The 20,965-nt window shown below is 42.9% G+C and overlaps 1 protein-coding gene across 4 annotated transcripts in view; it reads right to left on the bottom strand.

Moving 5' to 3' along the window:
* Positions 1 to 20,965, bottom strand: part of SLC12A7 (solute carrier family 12 member 7) — a 408,366-nt gene that overhangs the window by 91,853 nt on the left and 295,548 nt on the right. For all 4 annotated transcript variants that reach the window (XM_040432155.1, XM_040432156.1, XM_040432158.1 and 1 more), the window contains one exon: positions 19,228 to 19,346. In XM_040432155.1, the coding sequence (XP_040288089.1) occupies positions 19,228 to 19,346 (119 nt within the window). The remainder of the gene's footprint in view (positions 1 to 19,227; positions 19,347 to 20,965) is intronic.

Below are 20,965 nucleotides of genomic sequence, written 5' to 3'. Positions count from 1 at the left end.
TGTTTCTGGGGACACCAAACTCCTCCTGCAATTGAGTAAAGGACTTCATGCTTCCTTCCAATAGGATGGTTAGAATACCCTTATCTTCCCAGGGAGAGAAGCCCTCCAATCTAAACATCTCCGGAAGCTGTGGATTTCGCCATAGCGGCGTGTTACTTGTAAATCTCACCATACCCAGCATCTCTTTGAGTTTAGACCATATTCTTGCCATCAGTAAGATAGTCGGGGGTCTCCCAATATGCTGCAGCGACACATCTATTCCATCGCTGCAATAGGGAGTTTCTGTTGTGAGATCACGGATGTAATCCGGGCTGAGGGCCCCCCTCTATTTTTTTGACCCCAACCTCTAAAATGTTGTAACTGTGCAGAAATAAAGTATAACCAAGGGTTTGGGGCTGCCAGACCCCCCTCCTCTTTGCCCCTCTAACGTTTCCAGACGTACTCTAGGCTGTTTTTTTTTTCCAGATCAGAGAGCGGAATATACTTCGCACCCTGTGGAATATGCGTTGCGGGATCCATATTGGGGAGTTGTGCAGTATATAAAGTAATTGGGGCATAAATATCATTTTAATCAGATTACACCTACCAATTACCGATAACGGTAACTTACACCATGTGTTCGTTTTCTCAATAAATTTAGAGATCAGGGGTTCTACATTTCTTTTGACATAGTCCCTTGGATATGGCGTTATCACTACACCTAAGTATTTGAAGTCACTGACAATTTGTAATTGAATACTGGGTGATTCTTGAGTCGTGGACGGGTCTAGCAGGAGGATTACCGACTTATCCCAGTTTATAGTTAAACCTGAGTGTGTCCCAAATTCAATAATGTCATTCATAATGTGATTAACAGAATGCTGCCAGTTATCGACATAAAGAAGTAGGTCATCAGCATATAGGGACACTCTCTCCTCCTGGGCTCCCAACGGGAAAACCTTCCATTCAGTAGAGGTGCGTAAACAACAGGCCAGGGGCTCAATCGCCACTGCAAATAGAAGAGGAGACAGGGGGCACCCTTGTCGTGTACCCCTGTGGAGGGGAAACTGTGCAGATTGCATACCATTTGCTCTAATTTTCGCAACCGGGGACAGATACAACAATTTAACTCAGGAGGTGAAAGTTGCTCCAAAGCCCATAGCCGCCATAACCGACCACAAGTAATCCCACTCTATGCTGTCAAACGCTTTAGCAGCGTCCAGGGAAATTATCGCTCTATCGCCTTCAGTATCCATCGGCCTCTGCAGATTTAAAAATAATCTGCGAAGGTTGATAGATGTACTTCTATAAGGCATAAAACCCGATTGGTCTTCATGTATGAGAGACAGAATTACCTTGTTAAGCCTGTTGGCCAGTACTTTAGCCAAAATTTTCACATCAGTTGACAGAAGAGAGATGGGCCTGTATGAATCAGGGATGGTCAGATCCTTATTGGGCTTTGGAACAACCACCACTATTGCTTCCCTCATGGATGCCGGCAGTATACCCAAGGTCAAAGCTTCACTAAACGTTTCTAAGAGTCGGGGGAGAAGTTGGTCTTGGTATTTTTTGTAAAAGTCTGCAGGCATTCCATCCGAACCTGGAGCCTTATCATTAGGAAAGGAGGCTACAGCTATCTTAAGCTCTTCCAATTCTAAAGGTGCATCTAGATAGCAAACATTTTCAGGCGATAACTTAGGCAATGATAACCCATCTAGATAAGTTTTGATATTATCAGGGGTGGAAGACAGTTTAGAGGAATAGAGTTCTTTATAGAAACTATGAAATGTGCTAAGTATGTCTACATCTTCATTAGTAAGATGCCCTTCACTAGTCTTTATAGATGCTATCCTAGTTGGGCCATCCTGGGAGCGGGCTATCCTAGCTAAAAGACTCCCTACAGTCTCCCCTGACTCAAAGTACTTTTGTTTGACAAAAAAACGCTTATTATCAGCTATCTGTAACATATGGTCACTGAGCTTGCGCTGCGCCTCTTTCCAGAGTGACTCAGTGTTTGGAGAAGGCGCTCCTACGTAAGTGATCTCACTATCTCTCACCTCCTGTTGGATTGCCTCAGTAAGTGCCCTAGTTTTCCTCTGAAGTCTTTTAATTCGCTGTATATATAAGCCCCGTATATACGCTTTCAAGGCGTCCAATACCGTCCCCATAGCTGCAGAGCCAACACTGAAGGTAAAGAAGTCTAGTATCTGTTGTGAAAGAGGTTCTTCCTCATCCAACAGTGTTATCCAGAACGGATTGAGTTTCCATAGGGAGGGGCTGACACCTCTTCTATCCCTACTAAATTGTAAGCAGACATGTATTGGGGAATGGTCTGAAAGGCTACGGGGAAGATACTCTATACGTGATATATAAGGTGATAATTCTAACGATCCAATCGCCAGATCTATTCGGGAAAGAGAATTGTGTGAGGTAGAAAAACATGAGAATTGGCGCTCCTGCGGGTTTCGAATTCTCCATAAATCATGCAAGTCTAATTCCCGTAGAAGTTTAGAAAGTGAAGTGTCTGTGGAGCTAGATATTATAGGGCCCTGGTGAAATTTATCCATCGCAGGGTTCAGGAGATTATTAAAATCCCCTACCATAAGTATGGGGGCATGCGGATATCGGGCGACAAACTGCATCACCAGCTTCAACACCTCACAGGAATACGGTGGTGTAATATATATTGCTATTAGAAAGAACTGAACCCTGTAAATCGAGCAGTATAGGCTTACAAATCTACCTTCAGGGTCAATGTCAATCTTATGAGACTTTTTAATAGAACATGCAACTTTTTTGTAAAGACGTGCAACTTTTTTGTAAAGCCGCTTACTGACGGATAAACTGCTACCATCAAACCACATTTATTACAATCTTAAAGGGACAGAGCTGTCAGAGTAATGATAAATCTGGCCCATGATGTTAGTTTGCATTAACCCATAGGAAAATAGTAACGTTTATTTACAGTATGCTGCTAAGTAATTGAGTATAATTTAAAAATGAAATAAAAATGAGTTGCTATTTTTTCTTTCTATCTCAAAAAGGGTTAATAAAAGTTAACCAATAAGCTATAATATCCCAAAATGGGGAAATTAAAAAATACATTTTAGCCCTCAAAAATAAAAGCCCTCCTATAGCTACATTGATGGAAAAAATAAAGAGTTCTGGCTCTTTGATTGTGATGGAAAAAAATTACAAAAATCAGCTTTTTAACCCCTTTTTTTTATTTTTTGGGCGATTGTCTTAGATAGGGGCTCATTTTTTGCGGGATGAGGTGACTGTTTTATTGATACCATTTTGTGGGACATACGCCTTTTTGATCGCTTGGTGTTGCACTTTTTGTGATGTAAGGTGACAAAAATGGCTTTTTTTTACACTGTTTCTATTTTAATTTTTTTATGGTTTATCGGACAGGGTGGATCATGTGATATATTTATAGAGCCGGTCATTACGGGCGATACCTAATATGTGTGGGCTTTGTTTTGTTTTTTCTGTTTTTTTATTATACAATAAGGGGAAAGGGGCTTTTTTTTTTTTTTTTACTTTATTAATTTTATTAAAAACACGAGACCCAGCCTGAGGCTGGATCTCCTCGGCACCCGTAGAAGGCAGTTCCCGATGCTTTGCAAGGCATTGGGCAGCCTTGTGACGCGAGTCCTCGCCACAGCAGCGCGGGGACTTGATGCGATCACTCACCCAACACAAACCCCTTCTTTGTCGCGGTCATCGCGGACCGCGGCATAAAAGGGCTTAAACCGCCGGCATCGGCTTTTACAGCGATACCGGCAGATACTGCAGGGGCCCGGCTACCAAGGACTGCCGGAACCCTGCAGTGATCGCTCGCACACCGCTCTGGTGCCCGCGCGATCACTATGACGTACTATTACGTCAAATTGCGGGAACGCAGTGGTTCCCATGACATAGTAGTACGTCATAGGACGGGAAGGAGTTTAAAAAAAAAAAAAAGGGGTTGGTTGTAGTCCTTAACAGGTTAAAGGGTTTCTGTCACCTGAAAAATGGGTACTAAACTGGCTGACATTAGTGATGTGCTAATGTCAGCTGAACATAACTATATTAGTGCCATCTCACTGCGTGCCGCCGTTATTGAGAAAAACGTACTTTTATAATATGATAATTAGCCTCTAGGAGCAGGGGGGGGGGCGTTGCCCCTGCTCCTAGAGGCTCCGTTCTCCCACCTTTTGCCACGTCCTGCTACACTAGATTGACAGGGCAGGCATCGTTGGTCTCCTACCTCCGGTCCTGTCTGCAGTGTAAATCTTGCGCAGGTGCAGTGAGTGAAGGGCGCTCGCCAGCTGCCAGCTTCCTCAGTGCCCCGAATACTGAATGGCGTGAGATTTACACTGCAGACAGGGCCGGAGGTAGGAGACCAACGATGCCTGCCCCTGTCAATCTAGTGTAGCAGGAAGAGGCCAGAGGTGGGAGAACGGAGCCTCTAGGAGCAGGGGCTACACCCCCCTGCTCCTAGAGGATAATTAGCATATTATAAAAGTTTTTTTTTTCAATAAAGGCTTTAGGCAGTGAGATGGCACTTATATAGTTATGTTCAGCTGACATTAGGTCATCGCTAAAGTCAGCCAGCTTAATACCTATTTTTCAGGTGACAGAAACCCTTTAAGTAATAATTGTCTATGAACAGAGTTGGCCTAAGCGGTGACATATAACCAAGCAGCGTGTCACTGCTGGGTTGCCTGCCACTTGGGGATTCACTATTACTATTAGGCCTCATGCACACTGTTCCGTGATCCGTGACCGTTTTTTCGTCCGTGGGTCTTCCTTGATTTTTGGAGGATCCGCGGATATGAAAAAAAAGTCGTTTTGGTGTCCGCCTGGCCGTGCGAACTGTGTACATGACTGCCCCCTGCTGCCAGCACCCGATCTCTTACAGGGGGCTGTGATCCGCACAATTAACCCCTCAGGTGCCGGACCTGAGAGGTTAATTGTGCGTACCATAGCCCCCTGTAAGAGATCAGGTGCTGCCAGGCAGGAGGGGGCACACCCCCCTCCCTCCCCAGTTTTAAATTCATTGGTGGCCAGTGCAGCCCCCCTCTCTCCCCTGTATTACTGTACATTCATTGGTGGCCAGTGGGCCCCCCCTCCCTCCCCTGTATGTAACTCATTGGTGGCCAGTGGGCCCTCCCTCCCCCTCCTAATTAAACCCCCCCCATCATTGGTGGCAGCGGAGAGTTACGATCGGAGTCCCAGTTTAATCGCTGGGACTCCGATCGGTAACCATGGCAACCAGGACGCTACTGCAGTCCTGGTTGCCATGGTTAGTTAGCAATTTTAGAAGCATTATACTTACCTTCGCTGTCTGTGACCGGCCGGGCGCTCCTCCTACTGGTAAGTGAAAGGTCTGTGCGGCGCATTGCTCATAGCACAGACCTGTCACTTACCAGTAGGAGGAGCGCCCGGCCGGTCACAGACATCGTAGGTAAGTATAATGCTTCTAAAAATTGCTAAGTAACCATGGCAACCAGGACTGCAGTAGCGTCCTGGTTGCCATGGTTACCGATCGGAGCCCCAGCGATTAAACTGGGACTCCGATCGGAACTCTCCGCTGCCACCAATGATAGGGGGGGGGGTTGTAATTAGGAGGGGGAGGGGGGGCCCACTGGCCACCAATGAATGTACAGTAAAACAGGGGAGGGAGGGGAGACGCACTGGCCACCAATGAGTTAAATACAGGGGAGGGAGGGAGGGGGGGGGCCCACTGGCCACCAATGAATTTAAAACTGGGGAGGGAGGGGGGTGTGCCCCCTCCTGCCTGGCAGCACCTGATCTCTTACAGGGGGCTATGATCCGCACAATTAACCCCTCAGGTCCGGCTCCTGAGGAGTTAATTGTGCGGATCACAGCCCCCTGTAAGAGATTGGGTGCTGCCAGGCAGCAGGGGGCAGTCATGTACACAGTTCGTAGGATATTCTAACTTGAAGCAACCCCATCACTATGGGAACGCCTCTGTGTTAGAATATACTGTCGGATCTGAGATTTCACGAAGTGAAAACTCAACTCTGAAAAAGCTTTTATGCAGACGGATCTGCGGATCCGTCTGTGTGAAAGTAGCCTACGGCCACGGACGCCAATCTTGTGTGTATCCGTGTTTTTTCACGGACCCATTGACTTGAATGGGTCCGTGAACCGCTGTCCGTCACAAAAATAGGACAGGTCAAATTTTTTTGACGGACAGGAAACACGGATCACGGCCGCGGATGAACAACGGTGCATTTTCCGAGTTTTCAACGGACCCATTGAAAGTCAATGGGTCCACAGAAAATCACGGAAAACGGAACAACGGCCACGGATGCATACAACGGTCGTGTGCATGAGGCCTTTCTATGAGAGCAGTGGCTGCAGCGGGGATTGTGACCTGGTCCATACTCCTACTGATGTAAACAGACTGGGGACAGCAAGATCTGTATGGAGCCAGGGCGCCAAGACAGAGCAGCGGGTAGCAGTGTGAGTTTTTAACAGGTACCACACGCACCAAGGACTACATAATCCTAGAAAACCCTTTTAGATTCACATGTGCAGATAATGGTGTAGCTTGTAATGGTGGATTAATACTGCACCAATTCTGCATTAAACTATCTGCACTATAGCTGCCTCATTTCCAAAACTACTTTTTTCCTTTTCGGCGTCAATAAGGAAATTCAATGCATAAGAGACATGCAAGTTTTGTGAATTTAATAATACCTTCCATTTAGTGATCTGTTGTTTCATTCTGGAAAAAAAGAAAAACTTTTATCCCATAGACAAATAAGCAAGTAAGTGGACTGAGGGTGGTCCCAAGCAATTTTGTGGACTCCTGCTTGCTTTGCCAGACCCTCCATTTCCTTGATTGGCATGGTCAGGGAAGATGACTATGCATGAATCTGGTACTGTCATTCAAGAAGGAGAAGCAGGGGCTGGCAGAGGAAGCAGTTGGAACAAGCGAGCACACAGTGGCTTGGGCACACCCTCGGTGCACTTTACTGCTCATTTACATATGAATTAAAAGTACTTTTTTCCAAAATGAAGTAACTGATCACTAAGTGAAAGATATACCTATATTCAGTTGAACTACTAACCAAAGTTGACCTGTTATAACAATCTTCCCATTAAAAAAACACGGTTGAGTCAAATTATTGTGACCATTTCCTACTTTCAACATCTGACGTGTGTAGCTCATGAAGGAAGTTATGTGTGGTGAGCTGGCTTGGTGGGTATATAAGGTGTGTGATAGGCTGTCTGCACATATATCCCTCGTTGCTGTCATGGGTAAAAAAAAAAAAGGGATATTTATAAGAGTTGCAAGAGTAATTCTAAAACTGTACGGTTTAAGTGATGAATAAACTGAGGAGCACCACATGCCATTGATCTGAGAGGCAAAGTACGAAGAAGCACAAATGGCAGACCAACAAGCTACAGTGGAGCAGCTCACCTCCAAAATGAATCGGGGTGCTACTAGATTTGTGCTCCAAGCAGATGGATGGTCTCTGCTAACGAACAGAAAAGGCTTCAATTTTCGTGGACCTCTGCTGCTTGGCAAAAGGTTGCCTTCTTCAACGGGTCACGTTTTCTGCTCCATCGAACAGACAAACGCAGTGACGGACTGAGGAGTCTTCAGCCCATAAGTAAAATTTATTCTGGGGACCAATAAAAAGCTACATGCAAATATTATCTGCTCACACAGTGGCAGACATCAGAAGACACTACAAGATGAATGATTATGGGAGTTTCTGCAGCAACATTGAGAAGGTGGCTCATTGGGGTGGGGAAAGTTGATACCGACTGGTCTGCCTCTGAACCTAGTCTCAGCCAGTGAAGTCTCAGCCACTCAATGCATCTCTAATAAACTAGATAGTATGTTAAATAAGCTATCCAGTTTTTAAATGAAAATAAGTTAGTTGAGATGCTGTACAACGCCTATCTTTATGTAGTGCGGTACCATATGCGACGTGTGAGACTAGGTGCCCACCTTCCTAAAGGGCTCAGTGGGTGATTCACATGTTACCCTGTGGGCCAGCCAAAGCCTGCATAGACGTTGGCGTGTCAGGTGACAAACATCAGAGAACACCCTGCAACCATGGCTGCAAGAACCCATCTGGTGGTGGCAGATCTGAGGAATATTTTTTTGTGGCATTTTCTGGGCCCACTCATCCATGTGGAAGGCACTCTCAACCAACTTGGGTATGAATCCATCCTTGCAGATCATGTACACCGATACAAGGCAATTGTCTTCCCTGGGTCAGATGGGATTCCAGCAAGACAATGCATAATATCACTTGGCTACAAATGTCCAACATTGGTTGGAAGAGCATGACCAAGTACTACACTGGCCTCATAATTCCACAGTCTTGAACCCAGTTGCTCATCTGTGGAACTAAGTTGATCATTGTGTTTGGTCTATGGATCCACCCCACACACCCTCCAGCATTTGTGGGATGCAATCCAGTCAGCATAGCTCCAGTTATTTGTGACAACCTACCAGGATCTTACAGAGTCACTCCCAGCTCATCTAATTGCTACACATGGTGGTTACTTTGGATATTAGCTGGTGGTCATAATAATGTGACTAGATTGTGTATAATTTACTAAAATGCACAATTATGCTCACTTATCTAAATAAGTTTCTCTAACAATCTTCTATCTACCAGTTTGACTGGTTTGCATTGAGAGAGAATTATATATTTTTTTAATTCAATGCCATATAATTTGTACTTTAACTCCTTAAGGGCACAGCCTTATTTCACCTTAAGGACCAGGCCATTTTTTGCAAATCTGACCAGTGTCACTTTAAGTGGAGATAACTTTAAAACACTTTGACTTATCCAGGCCATTCTGAGATAGTTTTTTTGTCACATATTGTACTTCATGACACTGGTAAAATGGAGTAAAAAAATTAATCATTTTTATTTATAAAAAAATACCAAATTTGCCCCAAATTTTGAAAGATTTGAAAATTTCCAAGTTTCAATTTCTCTACTTCTATAATACATACCGGTAGTAATACCTACAAAAATAGTTATTACTTTACATTCCCCATATGTCTACTTCATGTTAGGATCATTTTGGGAATTACATTTTATTTTTGGGGGACGTTACAAGGCTTAGAAATTTAGAAGTAAATCTTGAAATTTCTCAGAAATTTTCAAAAACCAACTTTTTAAGGACCAGTTCAGGTCTGAAGTCACTTTGTGAGGCTTATATAATAGAAACCACCCAAAAATGACCCCATTCTAGAAACTACACCCCTCCAGGTATTCAAAACAGATTTTACAAACGCTGTTAACCCTTTAGGTGTTCCACAAGAATTAATGGAATATAGAGATACAATTTCAAAATTTCACTTTTTGGGCAGATTTTTCATTTTAATATTTTTTTTCCAGTTACAAAGCAAGGGTTAACAGCCAAACAAAACTCAATATTTATGGCCCCGATTCTGTAGTTTACAGAAACACCCCATATGTGCCATACGGTTTTTGGAAGGCAGATTTTGCTGGACTGTTTTTTTGACACCATGTCCCATTTGAAGCCCCACTGATGCACCCCTAGAGTAGAAACTCCAAAAAAGTGACCCCATTTTAGAAACTACGGGATAGGGTGGAAGTGTTGTTGCTACTAGTTTAGGGTACATATGATTTTTGGTTGCTCTATATTACACTTTTTGTGAGGCAAGGTAACAAAAAATAGCTGCTTTGGCACCTTTTTTTTTGTTATTTACAACATTCATCTGACATACAATGTATACAATTTTTTTTATTTATGTAAGTTTTACACAATGATTTCATTTTTGATAAAAAAAGAAATCATGTTTTAGTGTCTCCATAGTCTGAGAGCCATAGTTTTTTCAGTTTTTGGGCGATTATCGTAGGTAGGGTCTCATTTTTTGCGGGATGAGATGAGGTTAGGTCATGTGATATTTTTATAGAATAACTTATTACGGACGCGGCGATACCTAATATGTAAACTTTTTTTTTTATTCAAGTAAGTTTTACACAATAACAGCTTTTTTAAAACAAAAAAAATTATGTTTTAGTGTCTCCATATTCTGAGCCATAGTTTTTTTTATTTTTTGGGCGATTGTCTCAGGTAGGAGCTAATTTTTTGCGCGATGAGGTGACGGTTAGATTAACACCATTGTGGGAGGCATACGCCTTTTTGATCGCTTGTTGTTGTACTTTTTGTGATGTAAGGTGACAAAAAAATATTTATTTAGCACAGTTTTTATTTTTTATCGTGTTCATCTGAGGGGTTCATGTGATATGTTTATAGAGCCGGTCGATACGCACGCGGTGATACCTAATATATATATTTTTTACCAATTTTTTTAAACTTTATTTGGGGAAAATGACGTTTTTGTTTATTTTTACTTGAAACTTTTAATTTTTTGGGGGGAAAACTATTTTTTCAACTTTTTTTTTTCACTTTATTTTTTGTCCCACTTTGGGACTTCAACTTTTGGGGGTCTAATCCTTTACAATGCATTCCAATACTTCTGTCTGTGAGATCCAGGGGGCTGGATCTCACAGGCACGTCACAGGAAGGCAGCGAAGATGCATCAGGAAGGCATCGCGCTGCCTTCCATGCCATCGTGTCCACCCTACAGCCCCATGGGGACCCGATGGCACCGCTCCCGCCTGCACCATAAAAAGCCGCAAACCGCAGGTCTGAATTGACACGGGGGGAGGGGGGGTGTCACGGGACCCCCCTGCGCATTTAGCCGAGGTGCCTGCTCAATGATTTGAGCAGGCACCTTGTTCGGAAATACGCTCAATGATTTGAGCGGCAGTGATCGGAAATACACAGGGCGTACAGGTACGCCCTGTGTCCTAAAGAGGTTAAACGTATTTATACAATACTGATCAATGCCACCATGCCCACATGAATAACAAAACAAACAAAATAGCAATAAAGTAGTGTAAAAGGGAAGCTGTGATTAAATACACAAAGGAGAAATCAATGCTTGTGCAGAAAAGCATTGTTATTTTAACATATTAGCCAATGGAGACTGTTTGTAAGTATTTGATGGTAATGTATGCATATGTGCGATTACTAAATTGGCAGGAGTTTAAATCGCTGACTGCCAAGAACATACAGTCAGGTCCATAAATATTGGGACATCAACACCATTCTAACATTTTTGGCTCTATACACCACCACAATGGATTTGAAATGAAACGAACGAGATGTGCTTTAACTGCAGACTGTCAGCTTTAATTTGAGGGTATTTACATTCAAATCAGGTGAACGGTGTAGGAATTACAACAGTTTGCATATGCGCCTCCCACTTGTTAAAGGACCAAAAGTAATGGGACAATTGGCTTCTCAGCTGTTCCATGGCCAGGTGTGTGTTATTCCCTCATTATCCCAATTACAATGAGCAGATAAAAGGTTCAGAGTTAATTTCAAGTGTGCTATTTGCATTTGGAATCTGTTGCTGTTAACTCTCAAGATAAGATCCAAAGAGCTGTCACTATCAGTGAATCTAATATACACAGAGATTTTGGCAGCACTACTGATCCCATAATGGGAAGAGCCATTAAAGGTACCTTTAAGATGGAGGTGGTGCACGCAGATGGGGATCCTGGCTTATGGTCCCAGCGTCTAGGAAAATGCAAAAAAATCCGCAGCACTCGCCAGTGTGGAAAATCAGGAGGTGATTTATTCACAAAACAGCATGGTTAAAGAAACGTTTCAACCTTCATCGGTCTTTCTCAAGCAAATTTGCTTGAGAAAGACCGATGAAGGTCGAAACGTTGCTTTAACCATGCTATTTTGTGAATAAATCACCACCTGATTTTTCACACTGGCGAGTGCTGCGGATTTTTTGCATTTTCCTTTATCAGTGAAGCAAGCCATCATTAGGCTGAATAAACAAAACAAACCCATCAGAAAGATAGCTTTTACATCCAAATCAGAGATAGATTTACATCCAAATCAGGTGAACGGTGTAGGAATTACCACAGTTTGCATAATGGGACAGAATAATAATCATAAATCAAACTTTCACTTTTTAATACTTGGTTGCAAATCCTTTGCAGTCAATTATAGCCTGAAGTCTGGAACGCATAGACATCACCAGACGCTGGGTTTCATCCCTGGTGATGCTCTGCCAGGCCTCTACTGCAACGGTCTTCAGTTCCTGCTTGCTTTTGGGGCATTTTCCCTTCAGTTTTGTCTTCAGCAAGTGAAATGCATGCTCAATCGGATTCAGGTCAGATGACTGACTTGGCCATTGCATAACATTTCACTTCTTTCCCTTAAGAAACTCTTTGGTTGCTTTTGCAGTATGCTTTGGGTCATTGTCCATCTGCACTGTGAAGCGCTGTCCAATGAGTTCTGAAGCATTTGGCTGAATATGAGCAGATAATATTGCCCGAAACACTTCAGAATTCATCCTGCTGCTTTTGTCAGCAGTCACATCATCAATAAATACAAGAGAACCAGTTCCATTGGCAGCCATACATGCCCACGCCATGACACTACCACCACCATGCTTCACTGATGAGGTGGTATGCTTAGGATCATGAGCAGTTTCTTTCCTTCTCCATACTCTTCTCTTCCCATCACAACAGGTACAAGTTGATCTTGGACTCATCTGTCCATAGGATGTTGTTCCAGAACTGTGAAGGCTTTTTTAGATGTTGTTTGGCAAACTCTAATCTGGCCTTCCTGTTTTTGAGGCTCACCAATGGTTTACATCTTGTGATGAACCCTCTGTATTCACACTGGTGAAGTCTTCTCTTGATTGTTGACTTTGACACACATACACCTACCTCCTGGAGAGTGTTCTTGATCTGGCCAACTGTTGTGAGGGGTGTTTTCTTCACCAGGGAAAGAATTCTTCGGTCATCCACCACAGTTTTTTTCCGTGGTCTTCCGGGTCTTTTGGTGTTACTGAGCTCACCGGTGCGTTCCTTCTTTTTAAGAATGTTCCAAACAGTTGTTTTGGCCACGCCTAATGTTTTTGCTATCTCTCTGATGGGTTTGTTTTGTTTTTTCAGCCTAATGATGGCTTGCTTCACTGATAGTGACAGCTCTTTGCATCTCATCTTGAGAGTTGACAGCAACAGATTCCAAATGCAAATAGCACACTTGAAATGAACTCTGGACCTTTTATTTGCTCGTTGTAATTGGGATAATGAGGGAATAACACACACCTGGCCATGGACCAGCTGAGAAGCCAATTGTCCCATTACTTTTGGTCCCTCACAAGTGGGAGGCACATATGCAAACTGTTGTAATTCCTACACCGTTCACCTGATTTGGATGTAAATACCTTCAAATTAAAGCTGACAGTCTGCAATTAAAGCACATCTTGTTTGTTTCATTTCAAATCCATTGTGGTGGTGTATAGAGCCAAAAATGTTAGAATTGTGTTGATGTCCCAATATTTATGGATTTGACTGTACATATGTATTAAAGCTGGACTTTAACCCCTTCCCGACCTATGACGAGTATACTCGTCATGGAGCACTGCTACTTAGCGCTCCATGACGAGCATACACGTCATGGCATTAAACTGTCACCATGTCTGCAGACATGGTGACAGCGCTGAGATCCCGGCTGTTAACCACAGCCAGGCACCTTGGGTCAATGCCGAGGGGGGTCCTGTGACCCCCGCTATCGGCGATCGCTGCAAACCGCAGGTCAATTTAGACCTGCGGTTTGCAGCGCTTTCTGCAGTTTCTGATCCCCGCGGTCAGGGAAACTTTAAAATGCCCAAAATAAAGATTTTTCACCCCCCCTGCACCCCTGAATGATTTTATGCCGGCGGGTGGTGCAGGAAGGGTGTTGCAGGCGGTGCGGGAGGTGGGCGGAGCGGCAGCCGGGATCGCGATCCCCCGCCCGCCTCCTCTTGAATAATCATTGGTGGCTAGTGGGTATACCAGAGTGTCAGCACATTGCTGACACTCTGGTATAAACGGCTGACATCTGTGCTGCGATGTCAGCCGTTTAACCCTTTCCATACCGCTGATCTATAAAACGGTCATGTTACTTTCCCCGCACGGTGAACGCCATAAAAAAAATAAAAAATATAAAACTATGAGGAAATAGACATTTTGCCCACCTTACTTCCCAAAAAAGGTAATAAAAGTGATCAAAAAAGTCGCATGTACGCGAAAATAGTACCAATCAAACAGTCACCTCATCCCGCAAAAAATGAGCCCCTACATGAGACAATGCCCAAAAAAAAAAAAAAAACTATGGGTCTCAGACTATGGAGACACTAAAACAAGTTTTTTTTGTTGTTTCAAAAATGATATTATTGTGTAAAACCTAGATAAATTAAAAAAGGTAGACATATTAGGTATTGCCACGTCCGTAAGAACCTGCTCTATAAAAATACCACATGACCTAACCCCTCAGGTGAACACTAATTTTTTTTTTTTATAAAAACGGTGTCAAAAAAGCTATTTTTTTGTTTCCTTACATCACAAAAAGTGTAATAGCAAGCGATCAAAAAGTCATATGCACCCCAAAATAGTATCAATCTAACCGTCATCTCATCCCGCAAAAATGATACCCAACCTGAGACAATCACCTAAAAACTGAAAAAACTATGGCTTTCAGACTATGGAGACACTAAAACATGATTTTTTTTGTTTAAAAAATGATATTATTGTGTAAAACCGAAATAAATAAAAAAAAGTATACATATTAGGTATCGCCGCGTCCGTAAGAACCTGCTCTATAAAAATAGCACATGATCTAACCTGTCAGATGAATGTTGTAAATAATAAAAAATAAAAACAGTGCCAAAACAGCTATTTTTGGCAAATTTTCCATTTTAATACATTTTTTCCCGTAACAAAGCAAGGGTTAACAGCCAAATAAAACTCAATATTTATTGCCCCGATTCTGTAGTTTATAGAAATGCCCCATATGTGGTCGTAAACTGCTGTATGGCCACACGGCAGGGCGCAGAAGGAAAGGAGCGCCATATGGTTTTTGGAAGGCAGTTTTTGCTGGACTGGTTTTTTGACACCATGTCCCATTTGAAGCCCCCCTGATGCACCCCATTTTGGAAACTACACCCCTCAAGGTATTGAAAACTGATTTTACAAACTTTGTTAACCCTTTAAGTGTTCCGCAAGAGTTAATGGCAAATGGAGATGAAATTTCAGAATTTCTATTTTTTTGTTACTTTGCCTCACAAAAAGTGTAATATAGAGCAACCAAAAATGATATGTACCCTAAAATAGTACCAACAAAACTGCCACCTTATCCCGTAGTTTCCAAAATGGGGCCACTTTTTTGGAGTTTCTAACCTAGGGGTGCATCAGGGGGCTTCAAATGGGACATGGTGTCTAAAAACCAATCCAGCAAAATCTGCCTTCCAGAAACCATATGGCGCACCTTTCCTTCTGCGCCCTGCCGTGTGCCCGTACAGAAGTTTGCGACCACATATGGGGTGTTTCTGTAAACCACAGAATCAGGGCCATAAATAATGAGTTTTGTTTGGCTGTTAACCCTTGCTTTGTAACTGGAAAAAAAATATAAAAATGGAAAATCTGCCAAAAAAGTGAAATTTTTAAATTGTATCTCTATTTTCCATGAATTCTTGTGGAACACCTAAAGGGTTAACCACGTTTGTAAAATCAGTTTTGAATACCTTGAGGGGTGTAGTTTCTTAGATGGGGTCACTTTTTTGGAGTTTCTACTCTAGGGGTGCATCAGGGGGGCTTCAAATGGGACATGGTGTAAAAAAAAAACAGTCCTGCAAAATCTGCCTTCCAGAAACCATATGGCGCACCTTTCCTTCTGCGCCCTGCCGTGTGCCCGTACAGAAGTTTGCGACCACATATGGGGTGTTTCTGTAAACCACAGAATCAAGGCCATAAATAATGAGTTTTGTTTGGCTGTTAACCCTTGCTTTGTTACTGGAAAAAATGGATTCAAATGGAAAATTTGCAAAAAAAATTTAAATTCTGAAATTTCATCTCCATTTGCCAATAACTCTTGTGGAACACCTAAAGGGTTAACAACGTTTGTAAAATCAGTTTTGAATACCTTGAGGGGTGTAGTTTCCAAAATGGGGTCATTTTTGGGTGGTTTCAATTATGTAAGCCTCACAAAGTGACTTCAGACCTGAACTGGTCCTTAAATAATGGGTTTTGGAAATTTTCTGAAAAATGCTTCTAAAGTTCTAAGCCTTGTAACGTCCCCAAAAAATAAAATATCATTCCCAAAATGATCCAAACATGAAGTAGACATATGGAGAATGTAAAGTAATAACTATTTTTGGAGGTATTACTATGTATTATAGAAGTAGAGAAATTGAAACTTAGACATTTTCAAATTTTTCCAAATTTTTGGTAAATTTAGTATTTTTTTATAAATAAAAATGAATTTTTTTGACTCGATATTACCAATGTCATGAAGTACAATATGTGACAAAAAAACAATCTCAGAACGGCCTGGATAAGTAAAAGCGTTTTAAAGTTATTCACACATAAACTGACACTGGTCAGATTTGCAAAAAATAGCCTGGTCCTTAAGGTGAAAAATGGCTTGGTCCTAAAAGGGTTAAGCACTGCAAACTCAATATTGTGGCTGGTGTAATTTTAAAGACCAGGTTCAAGCGTTGGCTTCATTATGCAAGTCACCGTTCCTTTTTAACCCATGTTAAAATTCAGCCTCCTTCCTCAGTGTCTGTTTAGGGGAGCAGCAGAGTAGAAAGATCCTAGTAAAGGATGGACCACAGTCATAAAACTTGACCCTGTATAGTGTCAAAGTTCTTGAATGGCCAAGTCAAAGGTTCTTAATCCCATCATTGTGTGTGTAGGGTTTAATAAAGGGTGTGAATGTAAGAAATCCTTCACAGAAGAGTACAACTAAAAACAAATCTCCACCTGGCAGTGGAAAATAATTACTTTCAGTCAATGTCAGAAATGGATAGACACAAAGCCTCTTTTAAATGGGCCAATGCCCAGGCAATTATGAGGAGGGAACCAAACATTCTCAATAACTGCCTGATCACATGCCGAGGTGAAGGTTCCATGTACATGCAGCAATCATTTCCATGGAGTATCCTTATGTTTTAAACTGACAGAACAGGATTTGGGGGTATACTCATTTTTAAGGTGTGTAATCATTATTTTTAGAAACTGTTGTTAGTCTCTTCAGTTTCTCTTAATCTTGGGAATATACATGCATGTGCCATAGGTATATGTCGCATTCATAGGAACACTTGTTCCCGATAATTTTCCCAAGTAATGGTTAATACAGTCAGATGATAAACGAACACGTGTTTAAAGGGAATCTGTCACCTATTTTGACCCTATTAAACCTTTAAAATAGCAATGTGCAATAAAGAACCTTCTTACCTACATGTGTCTTCTTTCTTTTATTCAACTTTTCATTCTTATAAAAAAGCGATTTTTCTGATACGTAAATGAGGTTCCAAGGTGCCCAGAGGGGCGTTATTACTCTGCTCTGGTGCCCAGTAACGCCCCTCTGTAGTGCCCAGCCGGCCTTTCTTCCAAGCCCAGCACGCCTCCTCATAAATAAATGTCCTCCCACATATTGGCCAAACTGCGCCGCCCCCTCCCCACCACGTCATTTAATTTATTCATTGCACCATCGTGCTTCCTCCTCTCTTAGCCTACGGCGCCGCCCCCCTCCCGATTACGTCATTTAATTTATTCACTTCATCGGGCGTTCCTTCCTCCTCTCTTGGCCTACGGCGCCGCCCCCTCCCATTACGTCACATGTATTCATAGCACCGGCCCTCCCTTCCTCCTCTCCTGTCCTCAGAAATCCCGCGCAGGAGCAGTATCAGTGATTGCCTGCGCCTGCACGATTCTCCTGTTCCAGAGGGCAACAGCCTCAATATTGTCACTGGGCATGCGCCGAGCCCAGTGACATAATCCGAGCGCTGTTGCCTCTGAGACAGGAGAGGCCGTAGGCCAAGAGAGGAGGAAGGAACGCCCGATGAAGTGAATAGATTAAATGACGTAATTGGGAGGGGGCGGCGCCGTAGGCCAAGAGAGGAGCTAGGAACGCCCGATGAAGTGAATAGATTAAATGACGTAATTGGGAGGGGGCGGCGCCGTAGGCTAAGAGAGGAGGAAGCACGATGGTGCAATGAATAAATTAAATGACGTGGTGGGGAGGGGGCGGCGCCGTTCGGCCAGTATGTGGGAGGACATTTATTTATGAGGAGGCGTGCTGGGCTTGGAAGAAAGGCCGGTTGGGCACTACAGAGGGGCGTTACTGGGCACCAGAGCAGAGTAATAACGCCCCTCTGGGCACCTTAGAACCTCATTTACATATCAGAAAAATCGCTTTTTTATAAGAATGAAAAGTTGAATAAAAGAAAGAAGACACATGTAGGTAAGAAGGTTCTTTATTGCAAATTGCTATTTTAACGGTTTAATAGGGTCAAAATAGGTGACAGATTCCCTTTAACGGTGCTCATAGTCCCCAGACATCCTGCAATGTAATAGGGCCATAAAATTTGTTTGGGTCACACTCTTGACGAAAAACAAATATAATTTTCAAAAAATTATACTTGGGCATAGCCAAACGTGGCAGGTCTGCTTCATTTTAATCCAAAACATAAATGGACATGCTGCATATTTAAAACCTTAATGGCATGTCAAGTTATGTGAAGATTTTCTTGCAGAAAATGTCTATTGAGTGTGGATGAGATTTGTTATAATGTCACTTTGCTGCCACTGTAAATGATGCAAATCAGTTGCAGACAACTCAAGGTATATACAACGTCTACTCCTATATGGTAAAATTGCATGAATGTAAAGTTATTAGTTGCATTTTCACAATGCGCTGGGTGTTTACATTAAGGAAATATGTAGATGTAGGCTGAGTTCACATCACCATTTAGCTTTCCGTTCTTCTGATCCCTCAGAAGAAGAGAAAGAAAGAAAAAACTGAATCCTGTATAAAAATGGATCCTGTTGCATCTGTTATGCATAGGATTGCCCAGGGTCCATTTTTTAATAGGATACTGTAAAAAAAAACAGATCCTGTTGCATCAGTTTAAGCCATTTCCGTCTGAAATCATTTTTTTTAGACAGGAAAAAAGTACTGCATACAAAAAAACAGAATGCCATACGGTGATGTGAACTCAGCCTTAGAGATACGTACAAATTTAAATATTGTTCATAAACCCATTTAACTAATGAGAATCACACAGAAGGAAGCTTTCATATGGGGTAGTCATTTAAAATAACTGATCATTTTACATTCAGTCAATTAACAAAAATCCAAAATACTTACATTGAAAGAATTGGTGCAACACTATCCAAGGAAGCAATTAAAATTCCAATTTCACAGATACCAGCAGTCAACAATAAAGCCCATGTTGGTTCTCCATTGGCTTTTCCATGACCAAACACCTAAATAAAAAACAGTAAGGAATCATTCTTGATATTTATGTAACAATGGAGTAACACTATTGTATTTCATGCATATTACACTACTCAACATTTTAAATTCCAACTCCAAGAAGGACAAGATGTAAGGTTATACAAATCGAGGAAGTACTGTAGCAGGTGTCACAAATAATCAAATTTTCAAACACCTAACTCCAATCTGTGGGATGTTGGAGGGCCATGAATGCAAAACTGAAGGCAAAGTTTACTTGCCATATGAAATCACAAAAATCAAACCAAGTTGTGTGGGAAGATTGAGTGATGCATCCTGTTTGTTATCACTGTTATCACTTGTCACACACTTAGGCCTCATGCACACGACCGTTGTGTGCATCCGTGGCCGTTGTGCCGTTTTCCGTTTTTTTTCGCGGACCCATTGACTTTCAATGGGTCCGTGGAAAAAACGGAAAATGCACCGTTTGGCAGCCGCATCCGTGAGCCGTGTTTCCTGGCCGTGAAAAAAATATGACCTGTCCTATTTTTTTCACGGCCAACGGTTCACGGACCCATTCAAGTCAATGGGTCCGTGAAAGAACACGGATGCACACAAGATTGGCATCCGTGTCCGTGATCCGTGGCCGTAGGTTAGTTTTTATACAGACGGATCCGAAGATCCGTCTGCATAAAAGCTTTTTCAAAGCTGAGTTTTCACTTCGTGAAAACTCAGAACTGACAGTATATTCTAACACAGAAGCGTTCCCATGGTGATGGGGACGCTTCTAGTTAGAATACACTACAAACTGTGTACAAGACTGCCCCCTGCTGCCTGGCAGCATCCGATCTCTTACAGGGGGCCGTGATCAGCACAATTAACCCCTTCAGGTGCGGCACCTGAAGGGGTTAATTGTGCTGATCACGGCCCCCTGTAAGAGATCAGGGCTGCCAGGCAGCAGGGGGCAGACCCTCCCCCCCCTCCCCAGTTTGAATATCATTGGTGGCCAGTGCGGCCCCCCCCTCCCTCTATTGTAATAATTCGTTGGTGGCACAGTGTGCGCCCCCCCCCCTCCCTCTATTGTAATAATTCGTTGGTGGCACAGTGTGCGCCCCCCCCCCCCTCCCTCCCTCTATTGTAATAATTAGTTGGTGGCACAGTGTGCGCCCCCCATCGGCCCCCCCTCCCTCTATAGCATTAACAACATTGGTGGCCAGTGTGCGGCCTCCCATCTCCCCCCCCCCCCCCATCATTGGTGGCAGCGGAGTTCCGATCGGAGTCCCAGTTTAATCGCTGGGGCTCCGATCGGTAACCATGGCAACCGGGACGCTACTACAGTCCTGGTTGCCATGGTTACTTAGCAATAGTACAATAGTAGAAGATTCATACTTACCTGCTGCTGGCTGCTGCTGCGATGTTTGTGTCCGGCCGGGAGCTCCACCTACTGGTAAGTGACAGGTTTGTGCGGCGCATTGCTAAATGAACTGTCACTTACTAGTAGGAGGAGCTCCCGCCCGGACACGAACATCGCAGCTCCCAGGTAAGTATGAATCTTTTACTATTGTACTATTGCTAGTAACCCGCTGCCACCAATGATCGGGTGGGGGGGATGGGAGGCCGCACACTGGCCACCAATGTTGTTAATGCTATA

The sequence above is a fragment of the Bufo bufo genome, chromosome 5 (assembly GCF_905171765.1).
Source record: "Bufo bufo chromosome 5, aBufBuf1.1, whole genome shotgun sequence".
In the NCBI taxonomy this organism is placed as follows: Eukaryota; Metazoa; Chordata; class Amphibia; order Anura; family Bufonidae; genus Bufo; species Bufo bufo.
The sequence above is the reverse complement of the archived record's forward strand: the minus strand, read 5'-3'. Positions and strand labels throughout refer to the sequence as shown.